Genomic DNA, 24,165 nt, shown 5'->3' with positions numbered 1-24,165 from the left:
TTTTTTTTTTTTTTTCCTATTGTTCATGGATGTCAGCACTGACTCACATTTCCCAAGGCAGGCTTCTATAATCTGAGGATTCCCACAGAGCCTATTTGCTTATTCTGAGAAGTCCGCAGGGAGGTGAAATGCCAGCAATTAAACAAAGCAAAGGTGAAGACATTCAAGGTTTAGGGTTTTGTTTGTTTGTGTTTTTTACTATGTGAACTTTAAATATTATAGTGGGAGTATTTCATTTCATTTTCTAGAATCCTTGGGCTAGAACACACCATCACAGTAATTTGATGCACACAAATGTTCTTTCTCCACATCCTTTTAGAAAAACAAAACAAAAACTAAATTATCTTAGTCACTTTGGTTTGCACTAATTTCATAAACCCCAGGAAAGATTTATTGGTCTGCATCTTAGTTCCTGCTACATAATCAAATGCTAATTTCACTTTTATAAAATGATTCCTACATTGAGCAAGAGATAATTTTAAGTATCAAATCAGATCTCATTTTTTGGGTTTAATATTTTAATTGCTTTTTTGCACTTATAAAATAATTTCAAACTTACCAAAAAATTTTAAGAAGTGCACAAAAATGGTTTTTTCTCAGCCATTTGGAAATAAGTTACCACTAGAATTTTAAAGTTTGTTCTGTAAGCAAGAAAAAAAATAAAATTAAAAAAGGTACCACTGGATGATTTAGTATGCATATCCTAAAAACAAGGACATTCTCCAATAATATCACAAGATAATCATCAAAATCAGAAAATGAACATTGATACAGTACTACATCTAATCCTCAAACCCCATCCAGGTTTTGCTGATTATCCTATTAATATCCTTTGCATAAAAAAGGCTCCAATCCAGGATCTTACATTACATTTAGTTTTCATAATTTCATAAATAACTGACTCTTACAATCTTCGTCAGTTTCTCAGTCTTCATTTAACTTTCATGACCTGATACTCTAAAACATTATAGACTTAATATTCTGTAGAATGTCTCTCAATTTTCTTTTAGCTAAGGTTTCTTTGTAATTAGATTCAGGTTTTATATTTTTAGCAAGAATATCACAGATGTGAAGCTTTATTTAAATCCATTTTATCATGCAATCATAGTTTGGATTTTTCTCATTACAGGTGATTTTAACCTTGATCATTTGATTAAGGTGGTGTCTGCCAAGATTCTCCAATGTAACATTATTCTCTTATATTTCCCCTATTATTCACTATGCACTTGGTGGTGGGAGTATGAAATTATGTAAAGATCCCATTTCTTATCAAATTGTCAGCCACTAGTCTTAGCATCTATTGATACTTCTTACTGAGATTATCACTATGATAGTTGTCAAGTAACGATTTTCTAATGCATAATGTTCTCTACACTTATCAGTAGGCATTCTAATATAAAGAAAAGCCATTTATGTTTATTTTAACATTTTTATCAGTATAGATTAATAATTCCTACTTTATTTGATGAATTATAATGTATTCTTATTACATATTTTAATATTGAAAGTATACCATATTTGATCAATTCTTTGAATTCTTCTTAATTTCTAGCACAAAAAGAAATTTCAAGATCATCAATTTCATATCCATATGAAGATCACAAAGGAAGGGAATGAATATGAATTATTGTAATTTTTTATAAAAATCAACTTACATATGACAGCGTAATGTCTCTTCTCACTTCTGATAGCATGTCCCAACACTTTTGTATAGCTGATAAGGCAGAAAACACTTTTTGTCAGATTCCTTACATTCGTTTTGTTAGAGATGGCACAAAACATTCTGAATCAAATCATAATTGGTTGTTATTATGTATAGGGTAATTCTACATAGGTAATGAAAACTTGTTTCTGAAAAGCTTCTACAGAGCATATCCAACAATGATTGCAACTTAAAAACCAACTTTATTAAGGAAGAAATAACTGTGCTCACTTCAGCAGCACATATACTAAAAGTGGAAAAATACAGAGGAGATTAGTATGGCCTACGTGCAATGATGTAATGCAAATTTGTGAAGTGTTACATATTTTTAAAAATAAAATAAAAGAAATAATTTTTATTAAAAGTTTTAACATAAATGAAACAAAAGAAATGAGCTATAATTATTACTCACATGTACACCACACATTGTCTACACTCATACCCGCTCTCCTAAATTCAAAATGAAAACCTTGGAGAAAAGTGCAGGTAACCTCAGAAACTATTTTCGACCTCAGCTGAGTGCAGAGTGCCCTCTAGAGGCATCATTAAATTAATGCAATCTTTCCAATAGCAGATGAACCTTTTAAAGCTCCATAGAAGCTTTTCAGAAGCAGTTCTCGTCAAATACGTAGAATTACCCTACACAGAATAACAGCTGATCATTATTTGTTTCAGCATATTTTGTACCATCTCTAACAAAACTAAACAAAACTAATGCAAAGGATCTGACAAAAATTGGCTTGTGCTTTATTAGTTACACAAAAGAATTGGGAACGTGCCATCAGAGATGAGAATGGACATTAATTCTGTCTTATGACAGTTTGTGACCCTCAGTAAGCTGTTATGACATATCCCAAATATTTCACACAGAAAGAATGTATTCAATAATTTATTCCATTATTTCTTAACATCCACAGACAGGTCAGGCGTAGATTGAGGTTGGCAAACTGTTTTAGCGGTCAGTCTTCACTTGGCTTGGCATCTTCTTTGTATAATATGCACACAAACTCAAAAGACAAAGGAAATTCCAATGCAGATGTGAAAAAAATTCACATTTAAACTGCTGTTTCAAATAAATGTTATTTAATGATTACATAGAAAGTTAATGTATTTCTATTACCAAATTTTTAGACAGCTCATAAGTATATGGTGTCTAAATAACTTATTATGTCAGATATAGTCATAAAAATCATGTTTTTCTCACCATCTTTACTATAATTTCAAGGAATTTGAATAAAATTATTTTTATCAATTTCTGTGTCTTAAAGAAAAATGTCCTTTCAAATATTTGTCCCAATGAAACTCCGCCTTAACGATATTGGTTTGAGTTAAGAGAATAATTATAAGATAGTAGTGTTTTGTTATGTGATAATAATCTTTACTTAAATACATAGTTAACAAATAACAGTGAGAACTATGGAAAATTATTAGACATGAATCAAAATTTAGTCTTCTCATCTTCCTAGAGAATGTCACATCTTGGAACTGTCTAAACATTCAGGTAGAGATTTGAGAGAAACATTTTGATAAGTTAAAGGACAACTATAGTTGACACAGGATGTGGTTACATGAGGTGAATGTATCAGACATAACTTTACACTCTACTTCATTTTTCCAACATAGACACAACTGTAAAATACATCATTTAAATGTTCTTGTTGAAACGCCTATTTCTAAGAACATTAACAATAAAATATATAATTTTTCTGTGCATGTATTAACAGGTGAAACAAATGTGAGAGCAAGTGCCAAGTTTTTCTTCACCTAAATATAAGGGCTCAGCCTTGTTCATAAAGTTGGTTAGCAGCTATGTTTTCTAGTCTCTAAATCTTTGATTGTACACTCTTTAGAGTCTCTGCTTCTTCAAGAAAATAGAATTTCAAATAAATAAAAAATAACCTTAATGATAGCATGCCCTACTAAAATAACGACAACGACAACAAAAGGAGCCTTCCCTCTGCTGACCCATAATGCTATTAAGCTATGTTCTTTCTGTGTCCCTGTCACAGAGTAAATTTTGTGTCATCTTCAACTTCAGAGTAAATGGCAGTGAGAGTAACGGTGTTTGACCCTCTTCTTAGATTTGTCCTTTTTCTCTACTAGTGTCCTGTGTCCCTGGATAGATCATATCTTAGCATAACTTGGTCTTCCAGGCTTACACCACCCATGAAATCTAAGGTGGCATCATTTTTTTTTTTTGAGCTTTTATTAAGAGACTCTCTGAGAGTTTGTTAGGAAAGTATTGAGCTCAACACTTCTGAACTCCAGGATACCTCCAGAGCCCTGCTCACTGACATGGACATTCTATGGTCTGTAGCAGACAGGTGTGTCCCTGTTACGCCACTCAGCTGTTAAGCCTTTGTCAGCCCTTTTTCCCAGAGGTGGATTTACTGAGGCTGAGAAGGAAAGGCATAATATGGATAATGTAGACAGAGTGCATCTGAAGAAGACAGGGGACCAGCTAGCACAGGACTTTTCAATGGGAGCTTCTCCTCTTTCAGTATTACCTTGTATTTGTTGACTTCAGATCTAGTTGTTCTTGCTAATTTACTCTCTTGTCAGATACTTAGTAATCACTGTGAGGCTCTGAAAAATAAAATGATTAGCAGGTCAAACCCATCTCTGCCTTCTTGGGGTTTATAATCCAAAGGATGTAAAATGCAAGTAAACATGCCGGGCAAAAAGGCCAAGATATGCATGTATCAGAATATCTTCTGTTAAAACATTGTGTTTTCAAAAGCTCTATATTCTGTTTTAACTTGTCACTCTGTTTTGTGAATGAGATTGTGTCACTCATGCAGAGCAGTCCCAAGAAGAAGGCCAAATCTATGTCAGCAGAATGCCTGTAGGAGGATGTGGTTTCAACAGAACTCTTTTCACTCCTTACCTCTCACGGGGCTAGCCAGCACCTCAGCCGCACTATATCTCTGCTCCAAACTGGCTCCTCTGCCTGCACAGTCCTCCTGGGCATGGCTGCAAGAGGTTTGGATCAGGTTTGCGGCATCAGTACGGTGACCTGGCACATCACAAAAGCAGAGAGGAAATAAATAGGGAGCCAGCCAAGAATGCAGACTGAGGGCAATAATGGAGCCCAGGTTTATAAGAAACATCCCCCCACCCCATTCTCTGGGCTTTCATTTCAGACATGCAAATACAATTCTTCGACATCTATTTACATTTTTAAACCACATAGCCTTGGGTAAAACTTTAGAAATGTTCCTTCTTGTCCGAGGACAATGCTACTTTCGAAATTCTCTGAGCAAACCCTTTCTCTTCTACTATGCTTTTAAGACACAACTGTTAATATGTCCAATTACTAAAATAATTAAGACACCTGAGCTCAGTCACCTAAAACACACAAATGCAAGGTAATTGATGGGTTACTTGTTTCTTCCCAGAATCACCAAGAGCATACTTACAGTACTAATCATAATAACAAAAAGTAAAACCTAAAAATTGCTGCTTGATTAGCATCTTTTACACAACACTTCTCATTCTGGGTCACCCAGATTCCTGATGTTTGAATATCTGGAAGCATTTCCGTTATAGAATAATCTACTATCAATTCTTCCTTGTCTCATATTTGAAAATGAGCTTTGTTCTCCAGGGTCTTTCCGGAAAATAATGGTTTATGACATAGATCAAAGCAGAAAATGTGACCTTGGCCATGGACTAGGAAGAAATGTGGCATTTGAGGTGGGTGAGTGTGTAGGGGAAGAAGGAATGCTAACGTCCTAAATTCTTGTCCTGGCTTTGCTGTCTATCACTTAGCCCCACTGAGCCTCGTTTCTTTGTTATCTAAATGCTAGAGGCCAATTAAACAATTTTCAAGTTATTTCTAAGACTGCGGTTATCTGTTTTTCTATTGAATGTAATTATTTTCCTCTAGAATTTATATTACTTAACAATATTAATGAGGCAACCGTACCATGTAACCATGAAAACGAAGTCTGGTGATTTGGGGTTGCATGCTCACCAGGCATCATTAGTGTGAACTCGAAATTCCATGGTCTTAAAGTATGATATCCAGGGGTGTTAATGTATAATTTACAAAAAATTTAAAACATGATGCTCATGCAAACATAAAATGAACCAATGTGCAAGGTTTTATTCAATGCATTAATTAATGAGATATCCTGAAATATAAGACAGCTCATTCCAGGAGCATTTGAGGAGCTGAGTATTTATAGGCAATTTAGTAGAGAAATGTTAGAATAACATGATTAGATACAGAACTGCCATACAAGGCAATAAACCATATATAACCTTTTAGATTATCTTCTCTACTAGACAGGATTCTACAAGTTAACAGTATTTAGGCTCTAATCAACTAGTAAAATGTAAATAAACAAACATTCGATTAGCTCATTAAACAATGATATTCAAAAACATATTGCATCCTTTAGGTAATTTTTTGGAGACTTTTGTACTGAAGACCTTTGAACAAGTAACAAAAATATGAGGGTTCCAAATATACCTAAAAATCATTGATCTCTTTCTGTGTCCTCTCTTGTTGCTCATGGAAATTATGGGGCAAATTGTTATTTCCCAATGTTAGTCTGGGAAAAACAGCTCATAATAATATGTAACTTAGGGGAAATTTTTTTTTAAGTTTTATTGTCAAATTGGTGAAACCTGCTATCCTACTGATAAAATCTAATTCATATTAATATCATTTCTATTTAATTTCTATATTGATTTATTCTTGTGAGTATAGAGCAGGAGGATAGCAAGGAAGGAGATTTCTTTCCACGTAAATTTAAAATAAGCTATGAAGAAGCCAAGACCCAACAGGTATTTACTGAATTTCATTTATTTCTGTCACCCTCAACTCAAACTCTTAGCCTAATAATATTGCCTTCATAATTCTCTGTTCATTTATAATTTAGTAAAAATGCCCCCTTAAATCAAGATTTTAGTAATAGTATTTGGTTCAGAGTCATTTCTGAATTTTTACAGTTCCTGCATGGTTAAGAAAAAAAAGAAAGAAACCATAATAAAAGTATACTCTTAGACCAAAAAAGCAGTCACTTTTGAAAGTAGCTAAAGTTGGATCAGGGCCTTTTTAAGCTTTTGAGAGGTCCAGAACTTGCTAGAGACCCTATCTTCAGGAAGAGATGATAAACACATAGCACACATATTATTTTGTATTTAATTTCATTGAATTCCATTCATTGACCCTGGTCAAAAATATAAAAGGGAGACCTGATCCCTATATCTTATCTCCCAAGCCTCTTTGAACATCTGACTTTACAAATCAGTTATATTTCAGTTGGAGGAACCTATAGTTGTTTTCTTTAGCACAACAGCAGAAATGCCTGTCAAAATGGAAAACTTAAAACACATTCTTTGGAAATAACACAGTCCCCCATAGTCCTGCTGTATTAACAATGCTTTGGTCACTAGGATCCCAGATGTAGAGTAAAAAGTCACTGGCTTCAGCACGAATTCTTACCCTGCTCTCCATGTGTCAATTGACCTGGGAGAAGGTGCCTAACCTCACTGACGCTCAAGCTTCCCATCTGAAAAATATGGGTGATTAAGAGGTAGGGTCCAGAGCAAAGACCACTGGAGCCATAACTCTCCATCAGTTGAGCAGATTCTGGGAACAGATCCCAAGGTGGGGACAACTATGTACCCACAGAACTAATGCAAGGATTATGTAGGATCTGTTCTATTGACGTTTAAAAGATTGGTAGGGTGTTTTTTTGTTTGTTCGTTTGTTTTTTTTGCCCTAATGCAAACCTCAGGTCATAGTGTTATATTAAGAGCACAGCACCGTTGGATGCAATTAGTAAGTGATCTAAATAGAAAAGGAGGATTTTTCAACTTTAATTAATTCTGCCTTTCAATTCTCAGAATGTTGAGCTTTATAGGAAAAAAATGAAATTTGATAAGTACTTTCTTCTGTGAAACAAATCTAGGTCAAATTGAAATTTATGAAACAATGAATTTCACTAATTCAAAAGAGAATACAAAATATTTTCATGTATAAATTCTTATATTAATTAAAGGATAAAAGGTTTCCTAATAATGCTGTAAAACCCAAGTAGGTGACATAATTCTCTTTTATTTAAAGTGTGACCAAACTTTTTGAGTATATTTTGAACCCAATGAACTTTTTTTGTGCTTTTCTTTTCTTTATGGTGGTATACTAAATTTATGACTCCTACTTTCCAAACTCGTTTGTTAGAACGTTTGGTAACTATTCCAGACTCTGAGAATAATAACGATAGTGTCAATCACTGAGCATCTATGGCGTGCCTGGCACTGCGCTGAGCATTGTACATATGGCATCACTAATCCTACTGACAGCCTCACAGTGTTACATTTTTTTCTCCTGTTTACAAAGCAGACCAATAAGGTTCACAGAAGCTAAAAGACATATACTAGGTCCCACTGTTAACGTTCAACTCTAAAAGTGTGTTTATTCTACTGTATCACAATGCTTCTTTCAGAGGCTTCGTATGTAAGTTCTGAGGCATGTTCATAATAGTGACAACGTCTGTAATATTGGCAATGAGAAAAGACAGTGAGTGCAAGTCCTTACTGTGCTATAATCCCTGGAGCTCCACTCCTCCTGTGTCCTTTCAGTTCCTAGCTGGATTTCTGAGTGCTCAAAACCTACCCCTCCCACAGTGGTCAACACTGGCACCCACTCTCTCCATAGGTGTGATCAAAATCCCCCATGTCTGGTCACCACCATATGGTTATCTTTTTCTTTGATGCCACTTCTCTTCCTGTAGTGGCCAAAGTCAGTGAAGTTGTAGTCACCACACTGAGTCTCCCTGTGCACCAAGCTCAGAAATCCAATATCCTCATGAGGGCCCATCCCTCTTTGATTGTGGTCTTGACAGGCGTGTGCTGAACCAGGCTCACGTGAGAGGACACAGGGTCCCAGCTCTGAGGCTGAACCTTCACCACTCTGTCCAAACGAAAAGGGAACAGTAACTGCTGGCTTCTAAAGTGCTCGCCACTGAAATTGAAACAATTTGAAAGTCATCACTGCATGTGATTTTTTTCTGTGAAAAGTTAGTGCCTTGCAATAGTGGATACTCAGTTGTTGTTTAATATTGAAAAACACATATAATACAAGTAAAAAAGAACAAAGCAGCCCTGAAGGCAATACCAGCTGAGCTTGAGTGTCCATTCTGAAGCTGCTGCTAGTGTTTCCTTGCTTACTGATTTGTGTTTCTATTTTATCAGTCCCATGAGTTTGAGGCTATTTACATATATTTCAGATAAGCATGTAATTTATTAGTTAGATTTTAGTTAATAACTAGGTATTTTGAGATAAATCTCATCCTGGAGTCACATTTATTCATAACAAATTCTTATTGACGTCCTACTATGTGCTGAGACAGAGCAGTGAATAAACTCACACGAAGGTCTTTCTTCTTTCCTAGGACACATATGGGGCAAGGGAGGAAAACAGTAAACAAATAAGAAATCAAAATAATAAAAAAATTCAAAGAAGAAAATAAAACGGAATTAAGGGAGAATAGTGATGGGGCTGAGAAAGCTAGTTCAGTTGGGCTAGTCAGCGGAGGCTTTCGTGATAAAATGATATTTGAGCCAGCACTGAATGAAGTAAGTTTTTCAGAGGAAGCGCAAATGCCAAGGCCTGGAGTGGGAACTGCTTGGCATGTTCCATAAAGTTTGATGAGGCAAACGTATCTGGAAGAGAAAGAGCAGAAAGGAAGACGGTGGAAGGTCAGATTACAAAGAAAGAAAATGAGATCATCTGAGGACTTGGAGATCATAACAGGTTTTATCTCCAAATGATCCTGTCTGGGATTAAAGTGGCTCAGTAACTTGTTTGTTACAAAGGGATGTGGTACCAGAAAGTCCTGTGACATCCTGGCAGGCAAGTCTGATTCAGAATAGATCCAAAAGCTGCTTCAGGAGCTTAACATTTAGACTAGTCCAATTCTGTTACTACTTGGGGATCCTATTAACCTGAAGGATTTAAGGCAGTTACTAAACAAATTGTGTGACTTTCCTCCTCACAGGTTTGTGGGAAACCCTGAAGATAGGTCCAAACTCAATGTTACGCATATGCAACCTTTTGCACTGTGAAGGATTTACCGTAGACCCAGTAGCCCATATTTTACAATAGGATCATAAATGAATAGCACATGATGTAAAGACATTTCACAGCCTGAAAGAAATAATATAAATATGAAAGTCAGCTGGACATGGTGGCTCACACCTATAATCCCAGCACTTTGGGAGGCCAAGGTGGGAGGATCACCCGAGGTCTAGAGCTCGAGACCAGCCTGGCCAACATGGCAAAACCCATCTCTACTAAAAATACAAAAAATTAGCCGGGCATAGTTGGGGGGTGGGGGCGAGGACAGAGGTTACAGTGAGCCAAGATTGCACCATTGCACTTCAGCCTGGGCAACAAGAGCCAAACTCCATCTCAAAAAAATATAAGATAAAATAAAAAAATAAAATAAAAATATGAAAGTCAGATATAGGTGATGGGGAGGAAGGCAGCAAATCACACTGCCACGTGTGTACCTATGCAACAATCTTGCATGTTCTTCACATGTACCCCAAAACCTAAAATGCAATTAGAAAGAAAAGGGAAGACTTAGGAAGATGGCGCCTCCCATGGAGGGCAGGCTGGTGCTGGGAAGCAGGAGGTGTCTATGAAGTTGCCTCAGAACCCTGTTGCTAAAGCAGTACCTCTCAAGGTGTAGAGCTCAATGCAGAGGAAGTGTGTCCTGTTCTTACTCTATATGTAGTGTCTTTTTTTTTTAATCTCAACTATGACAACAGGCATCAGGAACCAAAGGTTAACCCTATGCTTAGACCAAAGCCTTAGAGGCTGTGCAGCAAGGATCTACCCGTGTAGGAGGAACCCAAGGGAAAGGAGAAGGTGGTGGGGGGATCAGAGCTGAATTTTGTGCCTGCTGAGTGCCCTTCAGACTTTAAGAAGAGGCAGTCTTGTCTTTAAGCACACCCTCAATATTAATTATCATCTTAACCTTTTAACTAATCTGTGCTTCAGTTCCTCAGCTGTAAAAGAACAAGAATAAATCCTGTGTCATGAGGTTGTTGTGAAAATTAAAAGAGTTAATATGGATAAAGCACTTAGAACAGTAAAAAAAAAAATATGGAAGTCAAGGTACATATATAGGGATTTTCGATTATAGATAACAGAAACCAAGCAAAGCTAGCTTTAAAAAATAATGAGAGAGAATTCATTATAATGACATGAAGTGGTTCACAGAATCCAAAGGTTAGAAGGTAGTCAGGCCTTAGAAGGGGCTGATTCTGAACTAGAAAATTGTCAGGGCTCTCTCTGTCTCTTAACTCTGCATTTCTCTACCCATATGCTTCATTCTAAGCTCCCTCCTCAAACAGAATAGAATCCCACTGGTCAAACTGGGATCAGTTGTTTACTCTTAGTCCAGTCAGTTGTAATCAAAAGGCAAGTTCAAGTCATATCAACAGAAACATGGCTGTCAGAACCTCCTCCTGCAAGCCACCCTCAACGAAGTGGTGGATTGAGCAGACAACCCTAGCAACCTCTGCCGTACAAGGCATTTGATTAGGCCTTTCATCTATGTATTTATTTTATTTGGAGACAACATTGAGAAGTACTCTTGCAAGAACTCCTCCAAGGGGTTATTTTCAGGTGGGGTGAGATATGATGAGGCAGGCTATGTATATACAATGTAAGAAAAAAATCACACAATTGATGCATTTTTTTCTTGTGAATTATGTTTTTAAGAGAAAATTTCTCCATCATACCAACATGGTATAAAGCAGTTGTCTCCAGTCTTTTTGGTACCAGGCACTGGTTTCATGAAAGATAGTTTTTCTATGGACTGGGGCAGGGATAGGATAGTTTCAAGCACATTACATTTATTGTGCACCATATTAGTATTATTACATTGTAATATATAATGAAATAATTATACAACTCGCCATAATGTAGAATCAGTGGGAGCCCTGAGCTTGTTTTCCTGCAACTAGAGGGTCCCATCTGGGGGTGATGGGAGATAGTGACAGATCATCAGGCATTAGATTCTCATAAGGAGCATGCAGCCTAGATCCCTCACAAGCACAGTTCACAGTAAGGTTCACACAGCCTAGAGCCCTCGCATGTGCAGTTCACAACAGGGTTTGTGCTCCTGTGAGAAACTAAAGCCACCGCTAATTTGACAGGAGGTAGTGCTCAGGCGGTAATGTGAGCGATGGGGAGGGGCTGTAAATACAAATGAAACTTTGCTCACTTGCCTGCCTCTCACCTCCTGCTGTGTGGCCCAGTTCCTAACAGGCCCCAGACTGGTAATGGGGGTTGGGGACCCATGGTATAAAGGAAAAATAAAAATTTGATTTCTGTAGGAAGCTTTGGTTTAAATCTTGGTGTTATCAGCTAATGGTCATGTGACTGTGAGCAACTCCCTCTGGGAAGCAGTTGGACTATATTCTCCTTAAGGGAGCTTCCAAAAACTCTTCGGCTGTAATATATTATTTCCATTTGGTGGCAAGTAGCTTCTTAGGGATTTGTTTTCAGGTTAATTGAAGACCATCAACAAAAGTGGTTGAGAGAGGCTATAGAATTCTACAGATCTGAGTTTGATCTTGGCCCTGCCAATGCTTCACAGTTTGACTTCACTTAAGTTAGTAAGTTAGTTAACTTCCTAAACACAAGTTTGCCTGCCTGTCAAATGCAGGGGACAGTAACTACCTTAATATTTTGCTGTACACATTGAACAAGAAAATGCGTGAAAAAACCTGGCTCACTGTGAGTGTTCAAAATTCTTGCCATTGTTCTCAGACTGTGAAAATTCCTAAACTTTTCCCTATCTTCCTTTGTAAGTGAAAATTAAACTCTGATGCTCTTTCAGAGTGCCCTCACGGCATGGACTAATGAAAACATAATGAGATTGGAGTTTGGGAGATCTTAGAGAAGTATCATACACAAATAACACCTCCATGTCATCCATAAACTCACTCTACGCCTGAATAATTTTTAATTACCTTTGTATAATGTGACTTTCCCATGTGTTTCTGGGCAGATGTGAAAGCATAGAGCTGGACAAAAAAATCCAGGATCTGATTGAGAGAAATGCTTCTCCTCACCCAAAAGGGGTCACCCCAGAGGCCATGCCAACTCACAGAAATCCATGTTCTCCAAAGGTAAGAAAGACCTTTTTTCTCCTTATCTCAATTACCCTTCAACAGCTTATTCACTAAGAAGAATTTGCAGGGACAGTCCCCAAGTCATTTACAGTCAGTCATGTACTTCCTTGTCAGCTGAGAGGATAAAGTGAAGCAGTGTAAAACTTCTCTCACACAGTCACTTCCTATTACTAAAGAAATTCTTCAGCAGAAGAATTTGCTGGCACTTTCCAGTTTAAAGTGTCCAGGCAGCTGTGACTACAAGAAGGTGAGGAGCTCATGCTACTAGAAAGAATGTTTATTGCAGGGGCAACTCTTTTCTGGGAAGAAATAACCTGTTTTGAGTAAACCCGTTTAAATTGGGTTACCAAAATCAGCATAAACCATGTCAATGATTTTTTGTAGTTGTTTTTGTTTTATTTTGTATTTTTGTAAGAAAAAACAAGGTTTCACTGATTAAAGGAGTTGTTTGACTTTGAACTTCCACTTGTTTCAGGATATTTGTCTATGGTGCTTTATATAAGCAAATCAAGGGTAAGCTCAAGCTAGGAATTTTACAGATGACTTTCTAGACATGCATCCTATGACAACATGCCCTCAAACTCCGTAGTCCTCTCGATTAAAAACTCTCTTTCATGATTATTTTATATATATATATCTCATGAGTGCATTTGAGAAAATGGTTGGCATTTTAAAAAGTAATTTATACTTCTGCTTAAAAATAACATTAGTTCTTTTTTCTAAAGAGGTTCATTCTCAGTGTAGAAAATGTATATGGATAAACACAGAAAACAATAAAAATCATCCAGAGACAGATTCACTGTATAGGTAATGGAGCTTGGGCTCCCTTAAACAAATATTTACTTTTTTAACTAATTTGCATACATAAATTTGTTTCTTTTTTGTTTTAAAGGAAATCCCAGAATTGTATAGGCCTCAGGCCTCACTAAACATGGATCTGGCTTTGAAACCACCAGTAGGCTCACCACCTATACAGAGCATCTCTCAGCATTTGGAATATCTCTGTGTTTTACCCACACACATGTATACACACATCTGTCTTGTTAACTTACCTCTTTTCACTTAATATGCTGTGGATACTCCTGCACCTCTTTCTTTCATTCATGTCATGAATGGTGTTGTGTGCTTTCTGTATTTAGGCACTTTTTCCTGTTTAAAAACTTACTTCTTCCTGAACAGGTTTTCTTTATTTCAGAGTTACAGATGAATGTTTACTAATGGTTAAGAGGTCAAAGAAGGCCTCTTTCTTCCATTTTCTTCTTCTTTTCTCATCCCAACTCCAAGCCCTCACATATACACCTCTGACACCCACTAGAAATTTATTCCTTCATGAAAATGTGTGCTTTTTCTAGCCACATTCTTGTCTAACCCCAGAAATAAATTTCATAGTCTTAATTTCCTCTCATACCCTCATCTTCATATCTTCTCATTACCATCCTCTAAGACCCATTTGATCATGACTGACCTTCCTTGCAATTCTGTTCATTTGTCTTCTTGGTCCTTCCTTACATGATAAAAACCTATTCTACATCCTTATTACCATCCTTTTAGATACAGGTTCTGCCTCCTTCTGGGACTTCACTGAAACTTTTGTCTCTCTCTCTCTAAGATACTGATTCTCCTATGACTTCATTGAGGAAATGTGCTCATTCTCCTACACTTCACACTTCCAGGCAAAGGTCAGCAGATTCTTAGCTGATGTTTTCTATTTTCTTCATGAAGTATGAGGTAAAGACACCTATAGAGACTGAGAGGGTAGGGGGTGAGACCCAAGGCTTAAGGAAATTGGGGAAGATAAGAAATGACTGTTAGAAGGCAGGGAGACAGAAACGATAAGTGAAACTAAAATAAATTGCACAGTAGCAGTGAGGACCGAGTTGAGTGTGAAAACCACCACTGTATGATAAGACCAATCATTTAATAGTGTGGGGGTTTCTACGTCTTCAATATCTCCATCACCTCTCACCAGCTTAAAATATGTACAATTCTCCTTCACTGCAAACATATATGAGACCCCATCTTCTTTTATGGGTAGTGTTTGAACTCACTCTTACACATCATAGCCAAGCTCATTGATCACAGCATCCAAAACTTTCCCACTCCTATCACACCATTAATAACCTCTAAATGGTTAAATCCAATGGTCATTTTGCATTTTACTTTTCTCTTGTCTTCTCATTTGCACCTGATGCTATTTAGTCATTCAATTTTCTTAAAATGCCTTACTCCATTGACATCTATAATATGAATCTCTGGACATCCTCACCACCCCTCCCCACTTTTTTCCTCTGGTTTCTCCTTCTTACTCACCTTCACTGGCTTCCCTTATATCACCTGCTTGTGCTATATTAGTGTTTCTCAGGAATCTGTCCTAGGCTCATTAAACTACAAAATATATGACGATGACTCCAAACACATGTACTTATTAAACATGGAGTGTTTTTCTACATGTACTCTCTTTCCTCTCAATATTTCCTGAGTGAATTCAATATATTTCCTGCTGTATCTGCTTGTCATCTCTCCCCACCACCACCACACACACACTTTCTATACTGGTGAATGAATCATTAGATGCACAGTCATCCAAATTTGAGGGAATCCCTCAGGGCCACCATGCTGCGCGACTCAGGTGGCACCATTCACAGAGTACTGCCATCTTTCCTTCACTCTGGACCTTCCCTAAGGGTCTTGTTTAATCTGCTTTTATTACATCGCTGGGCTTTTTTCCTTTTTCTTCATTCTATCAACATAGATCTTACTAAGGTACTTAAAACCTAAAAGTGCTTAAAACTTAAAAGTACATCTCTTTACATACATCATTGAATTCAAATGCCTTTGCATCATCTATACAGTCCTTCAAGATATAGCTTCTGTCACATTTAGAACTGAACATTAGAAGAAGGATATAATACTTGTTGGGATAAACATGTATTGGGGTAAATGTTTTATTTTGTTTGATGCCTACAACAACACTTAAATATGGCTGTCTTTATCCACATTTTCCAAATGAGAAAATTAAAACTCATAGAAATTTTAACGTTGCCTAAATTCACAAACTTGTATCAAGATAGAAAGCCAAGTTTGTGCATATTTTGCTTACAGTATTTTAGTGTCTTCTATATATTCTGCTACTTTCCAAAGTGCACCTGTGTTCTAGCTACCCGTAAGCCTTTGACAAACCATGAAGTTTCCTGTGCTATCATTTCACATGCTGTTTACTCTTTCTGTAAATGCTTGCTTCCTTGCCCATTTGATGAGCTGCCTTTTTATGCCAATTCAAACTTTCTTGTTTTGAAAACTTTTCATCCTCTCTAGTCCCACATAGTGTTACTCAGTCCCCTCCCTGCTTTGTCGTACATCTTTATTTTTCTTGTATGTCATTTATAGACTTTATCATTTTGCTTTTGTAATCACGTACATATTTATGTGTTTTCTTTCATATGGATTATGAGAGATTCATGGATTTTTTGAGGATGGGGTGTAAAGTGTTCCATGAAGGTCTAAAGTATCACAACATAGAGTTTTCTAGAAATCACCAGTAGTAAACAACTTGTTTGGTTTCATGAGACCTGCTAACACTGAATATACAATCAATTTACCTTATAATTCCTCTACAAATAGTTCTCAGAGTCTGCAGGGGAATATCGAATGTATACTCATAAGCTTAATCTCTCAGTTCTTGTATGGAAGCTACCATTTGGTCTTGCCCATCTTGGTGTCGTGAAGTTATTGACTGCCAAAAGTTTTCAGATGCTCAAACTGTCCTTGCTTCTCAAAGTTTGCTGTACCACTCTCAGGAGCACCGCTGGTTACCACTCACTGTGTCAAGTGTGCTCAGTGTGGAATATGTCTTCAAGAATGCAAATGCAACTAAACGCTATTGCTCTTGCAACCGAGGTGGAGAGACTTCTTTTCCAACTTTAGCTTGCATGTCCAGTGTCTGCCAGAGGGTCACAGTCCTTTCAGTTTGTCATTGTTTGAGTTTTAGCTGCTGTCTATCGAGTGCCTACTCTCGGCCAGCATTTTGCACAGTACTTCCATTCATTAGCCCATTTCATCTTCAACCCTCTACAGATGGAGAAACTGGAGTTCAATGAGGCTAAACAATTTTCTCATGATCGTACAGCTAATGAGATTTAGATTCTGGACCTAAACTCAAATCTGTCTAATGAAAACAATTGCCCTGTACTTCCTAGATTTAATTTTCCCTTCCTCATATCAGAGTTATTTGAAAACTAGGCCAGAGCTCTGGTTGGTGTCCGGAACAATACTGTCATCAGACTAACTGCTCTTTGAGCTTGAAGCACCACACTTGGATCAATCCACTGTGACTTGATTCTTAACCAGGATAAATTCTTCCAGAATAGCCCCCAGGAGTCTCCCATCTTCATCACAATAGACCACTGGCATAACCTCCTCAATTGTCCTCTGCAGGTATTTCAAATATCTGATTCTTTTAGTAAACATGGCTTCATTTCCAGGCGGAATCTCTGCTGAGCTGCTATTTACACAATAGCACTCTGCAAAAATAAACCTTATATTCAGAACAAAACAAAGATCTTCACATTTTTGCTGTGATATTGATAGAAAAGAAAAAAATGTAAGAAAATTTCAATTTAGTTAAGACAAGAGGGAGCCAATCATAGGGACTATAGAAGGCTTCTCTCGTTTTCACACTGAATGAAGTTAGCCTAAGGACGATAAGGTAGATTCCCTTTCCAGGAGCAGGAAATTAGTTTCTTTATGACTTTGTGGGATGTGAAGGGTGCGACTGAATGAAAGAGATATGATTTAATGAACAAGCCTGAGACATATGTCAAGTTCCCTTTCTGATCAACTACTATTGCCAAGAATATGTAAGGAAGAAGAATTACCATAAGAGAAATGAACAGACTGACTCATGCTTTGAGGAAACAGAAAATTGCTATTGATGAACATGAGGAAGTCCATGAGCATGAAAGTAGGCTTTTATATTCTGGGAGAGTTGAAGAAGTAGAAAGTTAGTGATCGAAGGTCATTTAAAGACGTGCAGGCAAAGGAAAAATAATTGCCTAAGTGAGAATGGCATTAAGATTCCAAAATGAATGTTAAAGTTATATATAACCAAGTTGTAGTCCAAGTATTATGTGAAAATTGTGAAAATAATGTATGAACCTGCAGTTGTATATCTTCAAATACAGAAAAAGCACCCTATTGGCTGCTTGAAATGTATTTCTTGGATAAACAAATACAGTTCCAGTAATGCTTAGAAACAAGGATGAAAACCTGGGAGTGAAAGGGAAAAGTGCCAAATTTTAAGCAGACTTGCCAGAATTGAATTTATCTAAAAGTCCCATCCTGTCTTTGGATTTTATTGCTTTTGACTTTAACTTAGAGACAGAATTACAAATGGGCTTTTAATGACTTAAGGGAGGAACTCTCAGTGGGTAGAGACAATTTCTAGACCTGGACACTCCTCCCAAGGTAAAAAGCCTCCAGAAATTGCTTTGGTTGGTTATGAGATTGATATGTACTACGACACTTCAAAAGATTATGAAGGAAAAACTTCTTGCAAAATACCATAAATTGACACGTTTTCTGTAACCACACTGTTCAGAAAAAATAATCTAGTTTTCCTTTTCTTATTTCCCTTTTTTCAAAGCTGTTTGTTATTTTTTATCAAAATCTTGTTTTCTCATCTGTACAATGGGATGTGATAATCATAAAAAGTAAAAGTGCACTCTGTATATGTAAAGTGCTAAACCAGCACAACACTATCATGACCATCATCATCATCACAATGCTAGTAGGATGAACTTGAGCCTCAAAATTTTCTTTAATCGTTTTCTCATACAATTACTAACTTTCCCTTTGAATCTCATTATCTAACTTCAAAGGTTGTAGCTGTGGAATATTTTGTTGTATTTTTTCTGCTGGAAAAAAAAAATGTTGCATTGTTGTGTGAAAATCTGTTTAGCTTTCATTGAGAAACCTTTGGACAGCTGGCTGAAAAGCTCTGCCTGCAAGTTCTCAGGCAGTGAGGAGTCTGCCAGTTCAGCTGCTGCACCTTATGGCATTTGAAGCTCATTACTGGCAATGTGGGTGAAGTCATTTAAATGAACCATGTATCTTTCTATTGTCTGTGAAGTGTGGGCATTAATGTTTAGTCTTCTAATTCTGAAAATATTATAAACACTTCAAATTAAACAGATTAGTGGATAAATAGGCCAGATTATATTTCCCAACATATCAACATAGAGTTAATTTGGTTCCATAGTTAATTTATGACGTATTTCTCCTTCCATTCACTACAGGGATTTTTAAAGGATTCCACTGTATGTGAATATCAGGTATACAATCCAGATAAGGAGATCTTGTGCATATGATCACCTTGAACTCTGTTTCCTAATAAAGCGCACTACCAGGCAACCCAGGAAAACAGAGACACTGGTCTGTAAACTAAAATTGGACCCTAAGACAAAATAATTAAAACTCATAAAAATTAAGGGAGAGAAAAGCTTTCCCTAACTTTTGAAAGCCACCCACCTGTTGGACAGGACAGAAGAAGTGGTGCAATGGGAATATAAACTGAGGCTCCATTCTTGTTGGTAAATAAGACACACTTTGAGTTGGATGCTTTCTATTTACTCAGACATCATCTGTTCTATCACTGAGAGAATTCCACAAAAGAGGGAGTTACAGAAAATTGAAAGACGCAGATTGTCTTTTGTAAGATATAGGAAGTAGGTAGAGAAGGATTCTCTTTGCCTCAGTGAACACAACAGTCTTGGCAGCTCCAGTTTGGGTCACCAGGGTGGGCAGGGGAGCAAACAACAACACGGGGGGCTTGGTGGAGGAAGCCACCAAGACTTGAAGGGAAAAGTGGCATCTGTGTGGAAATTATAAATATTGATTAAAAGAATATAAGCCTTCCTAGAACCATGCAAAGAGAAGAAAAGGAACTTGAGGTCTCAAGGTTTCTGCTGAATGGACACTTAAAGCCAAAGGTATTATGCTTATTTTTGGAATTATCACTCCACCTTTGTCTTTTTCCAGACTTGCATGACTTCAGCAAGTAAATTTGAAGACGTTTTGAATAGGTATTCCTTTTAATGTAAGAAGAAGAACAGCATAAGCCTGTGCATTAAGAAATGTGTAAACTCATGACAATGTTAAGCAAGCAAAATATTGGGCTTGAGAGATACCATGAATGACCTGTTTATAAGAGTTGTTTAGCAAATGTGTACATTATGTTATTGATCTGTTTAGCTTTGTGACAGGATATGGATGTCTCCTCGGGACATCTCAACCCAAGCTGGATTTTGGAATCTAATGTATCAATAAGCCTTCTTTCTCAAATAAGCCTTCTTATTTCTAGTTTGATGGAAAGTATTTTTGAATGGACATGGGAACAGTACTAGCAAAATGGACACTGTACGCTTTTGCTGAAGAATGTTCACATCATTCCTGTGTCCACCTTCTAGATGAAATGTAACAAAAACTTTTGTTATACTTAAAATTCTGGGGTACATGTGCAGAATGTGCAGGTTTGTTACATAGGTATATACGTGCCATGGTGGTTTGCTGCATCCATCAACCTGTCATCTACATTAGGTATTTCTCCTAATGCTGTCCCTCATCTAGCACCCCCACCCCCTGACAGACCCCAGTGTGTTCCCCTCCCCATGTCCGTGTGTTCTTATTGTTCAACTCCCACTTATGAGTGAGAACATGTGGTGTTCAGTTTTCTGTTCTTGTGTTAGTTTGCTGAGAATGATGGTTTCCAGTTCATCCATGTCCCTGTAAAGGACATGAATTCATCCTTTTTATGGCTGCATAGTATTCCATGGTGTATATGTGCCACATTTTCTTTATCCAGCCTATCATTGATGGGTGTTTGGGTTGGTTCCAAGTCTTTGCTATTGTAAATAGTGCCTCAATAAACATACATGTGCATGTGTCTATAGTAGAATGATTTATAACTCTGGCTATCTACTCAGTAATTGCATTACTGAGTCAAATGGCATTTCTGGTTCTAGATTCTTGAGGAATCACCACGCTGTCTTCCACAATGGTTGAACTAATTTACACTCCTACCAACAATGTAAAAGCATTTCTATTTCTCCACATCCTATCCAGCATCTGTTTTTTCCTGACATTTTTATGATCACCGTAATAACTGATGTCAGTTAGTATCTCATTGTGGTTTTGATTTGCATTTCTCTAATGATCAGTGATGATGAGCTTTCTTTCATATTTGTTGGCTGCATAAATGTCTTCTTTTGAAAAGTTTCTGTTCATATCCTTTGTCCACTTTTTGATAGGGTTGTTTGTTTTTATCTCGTAAATTTGTTTAAGTTCTTTGTAGATTCTGGATATTAGCCCTTTGTCGGATGGATAGACTGCAAAAATTTTCTCCCGTTCTGTTGGTTGCCTGTTCACTCTGATGATAGTCTCTTTTGCTGTACAGAAGATCTTCAGTTTAATTATACTCCATTTGTCTGTTTTGGCTTTTGTTGCTATTACTTTTGGTGTTTTAGTCATGAAGTCTTTGCCCATGCCTATGTCCTGAATGGTATCACCTAGGTTTTCTTCTAGGGTTTTCATGGTTTTAGGTCTTACATTTAAGTCTTAAATTTAAGTCTTTAATCTATCTTGAATTAATTTTTTGTGTAAGGTATCAGGAGGAAGTCCAGTTTCAGTTTTCTGAATATGACTAGCCAGTTTTCCCAACACCGTTTATTAAATAGGGAATCCTTTCCTTTCCCCATTGCTTGTTTTTGTCAGGTTTGTCAAAGATCAGATGGTTGTAGATGCGTGGTGTTATTTCTGAGGCCTCTGTTCTGTCCATTCATCTATATATCTGGTTTGGTACTAGTACCATGATGTTTTGGTTACTGTAGCCATGTAGCACAGTTTGAAGTCAGGTAGCGTGATGACTCCAGCTTTGTCGTTTTTTTCTTAGGATTGTCTTGGCTATGCAGGCTATGTTTTGGTTCCATATGAAATTTAAAGTATTTTTTTCTAATTCTGTGAAGAAAGTCAATGGTAGCTTGATGGGGATAACGTCGAATCTATAAATTACTTTCGGCAATATGGCCATTTTTCATAATCTATTCTTCCTGTCCATGAGCATGGAATGTTTTTCCTTTTGTATGTGTCCTCTTATTTCCTTGAGCAGTGTTTTGTAATTTTCCTTGAAGAGGTCCTGCATGTACCTTATAAGTGGTATTCCTAGGTATTTAATTCTCTTTGTAGCAATTGTTAATGGGTATTCACTCAAGGTTTGGCTCTCTGTTTGTCTATTACTGGTGTATAGAAATGTCTGTGTGTTTTGCGCATTGATTTTGTATCCTGAGACTTTGCTGAAGTTGCTTATCAGCTTAAGGAGATTTTGATCTGAAACGATTGGGTTTTCTAAATATACAATCATGTCATCTGCAAACAGAGACAATTTGACTTCCTATTTTCCTATTTGAATATGCTTTATTTCTTTCTCTTGCCTGATTGCCCTGGCCAGAATTTCCAATACTATGTTGAATAGGAGTGGTGGGAGAGGGCATCCTTGTCTCGTGCCAGTTTTCAAAGGGACTGCTTCCAGGTTTTGCTCATTTAGTAGGCTATTGGCTGTGGGTTTGTCATAAATAGTATAATTTGGAGATACATTTCATCCATGCTTAGTCTAATTGAGAGTTTTTAGCATGAAGAGGTGTTGAATTTTGTCAAAAGCCTTACCTACATCTATTGAGATAATCATGTGGTTTTTGTAATTGGTTCTGTTTATGTAATGGATTACGTTTATTGGTTTGCATATGTTGAACCACCCTTGCATCCCAGGGATGAAGCTGACTTGATTGTGGTGGATAAGCTTTTTGGTGTGTTGCTGGATTCAGTTTGCCAGTATTTTATTGAGGATTTTTGCATCAATGTTCATCAGGGATATTGGCCTGAAATGTTCTTTTTTAGTTGTGTCTCTGCCTGTTTTTGGTATTAGGATGATGCTGGCCTCATAAAATGAATTAGGGAGAATTCCCTCTTTCTCTATTTTTTGGAATAAATTCAGGGGGAAAGTACCAGCTCCTCTTTGTACCTCTGGTAGAATTTGACTGTGAATCCATCTGGTGTTGGACTTTTGTGGCGGGTAGACTATTAATTACTGCCTCAATTTCAGAACTTGTTATTGGTCTATTCAGGGACTCAACTTCTTCCTGGTTTTTACTTGGGAGGGTGTATGTGTCCAGGAATTTATCTATTTCTTTTAGTTTTTCTAGTTTATTTGCATAGAGATGTTTATAGTATTCTCTGATGGTAGTTTGTATTTCTGTGGAATCAGTGGTGATATCCCCTTTATCATTTTTTATTTCATATATGTAATTCTTCTCTCTTTTCTTCTTTATCAGTCTGGCTGGCAGTCAATCTATTTTATTGATCTTTTCAAAAATAAAAAAAAAACATCTCCTGGATTCATTGATTTTTTTGATGGTTTTTTTGTGTCTCTATCTCCTTCAGTTCTGCTCTGCTCTTAATTATTTCTCGTCTTATGCTAGCTTTTGAATTTCTTTACTCTTGCTTCTCTAGTTCTTTTAATTGTGCTGTTAGGGTGTCAATCTTAGATCTTTCTTGCTTTTTCTTGTGGGCATTTAGTGCTATGAATTTCCTTGTAGACTCTGCTTTAAGTGTGTCCCAGAGATTACGGTACATTTTGTCTTTGTTCTCATTGGTTTCAAAGAACTTCTTTATTTCTGCCTCCATTTCATTATTTATCCAGAGTCATTCAGAAGTAGGTTGTTCAGTTTCTATGTCGTTGTACAGTTTTTAACGAGTTTTTTAATCCTGAGTTCTAATTTGATTGCTCTGTGGTATGAGAGACTTTGTTACGATTTCCATCCTTTTGCATTTGCTTAGGAGTGTTTTACTTCCGATTATGTGGTCAATTTTAGAATAAGTGTGATGTGGTGCTAAGAAGAATGTATATTCTGTTGATTTGTGGTGGAGAGTTCTGTAGATGGCTCCTAGGCCCGCTTGGTCCAGAGGTGAGTTCAAGTCCTAAACATACTAATATTGACAATGGGGTGTTAAAGGCTCCCGCCATTATTGTGTGGCAGTCTAAGTCTCTTTGTAGTTCTCTAACAACTTACTTTATGAATCTGGGTGCTTCTGTATTGGGTGCATATATATTTAGGATAGTTTGCTCTTCTTGTTGCATTGATCACTTTATCATTATGTAATGCCCTTATTTGTCTCTTTTGATCTTTATTGGTTTAAAGTCTGTTTTATCAGAGACTAAGATTGCAACTCCTGCTTTTTTTTTTTTTTTTTTT

The 24,165-nt window shown here is 36.9% G+C and overlaps 1 protein-coding gene and 1 non-coding gene across 3 annotated transcripts in view; both read left to right on the top strand.

Moving 5' to 3' along the window:
• The window catches only part of TNIP3 (TNFAIP3 interacting protein 3), a 109,901-nt gene that overhangs the window by 37,332 nt on the left and 48,404 nt on the right, over nucleotides 1–24,165 (top strand). For both annotated transcript variants that reach the window (XM_037727506.1, XM_037727507.1), the window contains exon 3: nucleotides 12,742–12,862. In XM_037727506.1, the coding sequence (XP_037583434.1) occupies nucleotides 12,742–12,862 (121 nt within the window). The remainder of the gene's footprint in view (nucleotides 1–12,741; nucleotides 12,863–24,165) is intronic.
• Nucleotides 1,926–2,032, top strand: LOC119466843. Its single transcript, XR_005195333.1, has one exon. It is a non-coding gene; the product is annotated as a U6 spliceosomal RNA (small nuclear RNA).

Source organism: Cebus imitator, unplaced genomic scaffold (assembly GCF_001604975.1).
Source record: "Cebus imitator isolate Cc_AM_T3 unplaced genomic scaffold, Cebus_imitator-1.0 Scaffold233, whole genome shotgun sequence".
NCBI lineage: Eukaryota > Metazoa > Chordata > Mammalia > Primates > Cebidae > Cebus > Cebus imitator.
The sequence above is the reverse complement of the archived record's forward strand: the minus strand, read 5'-3'. Positions and strand labels throughout refer to the sequence as shown.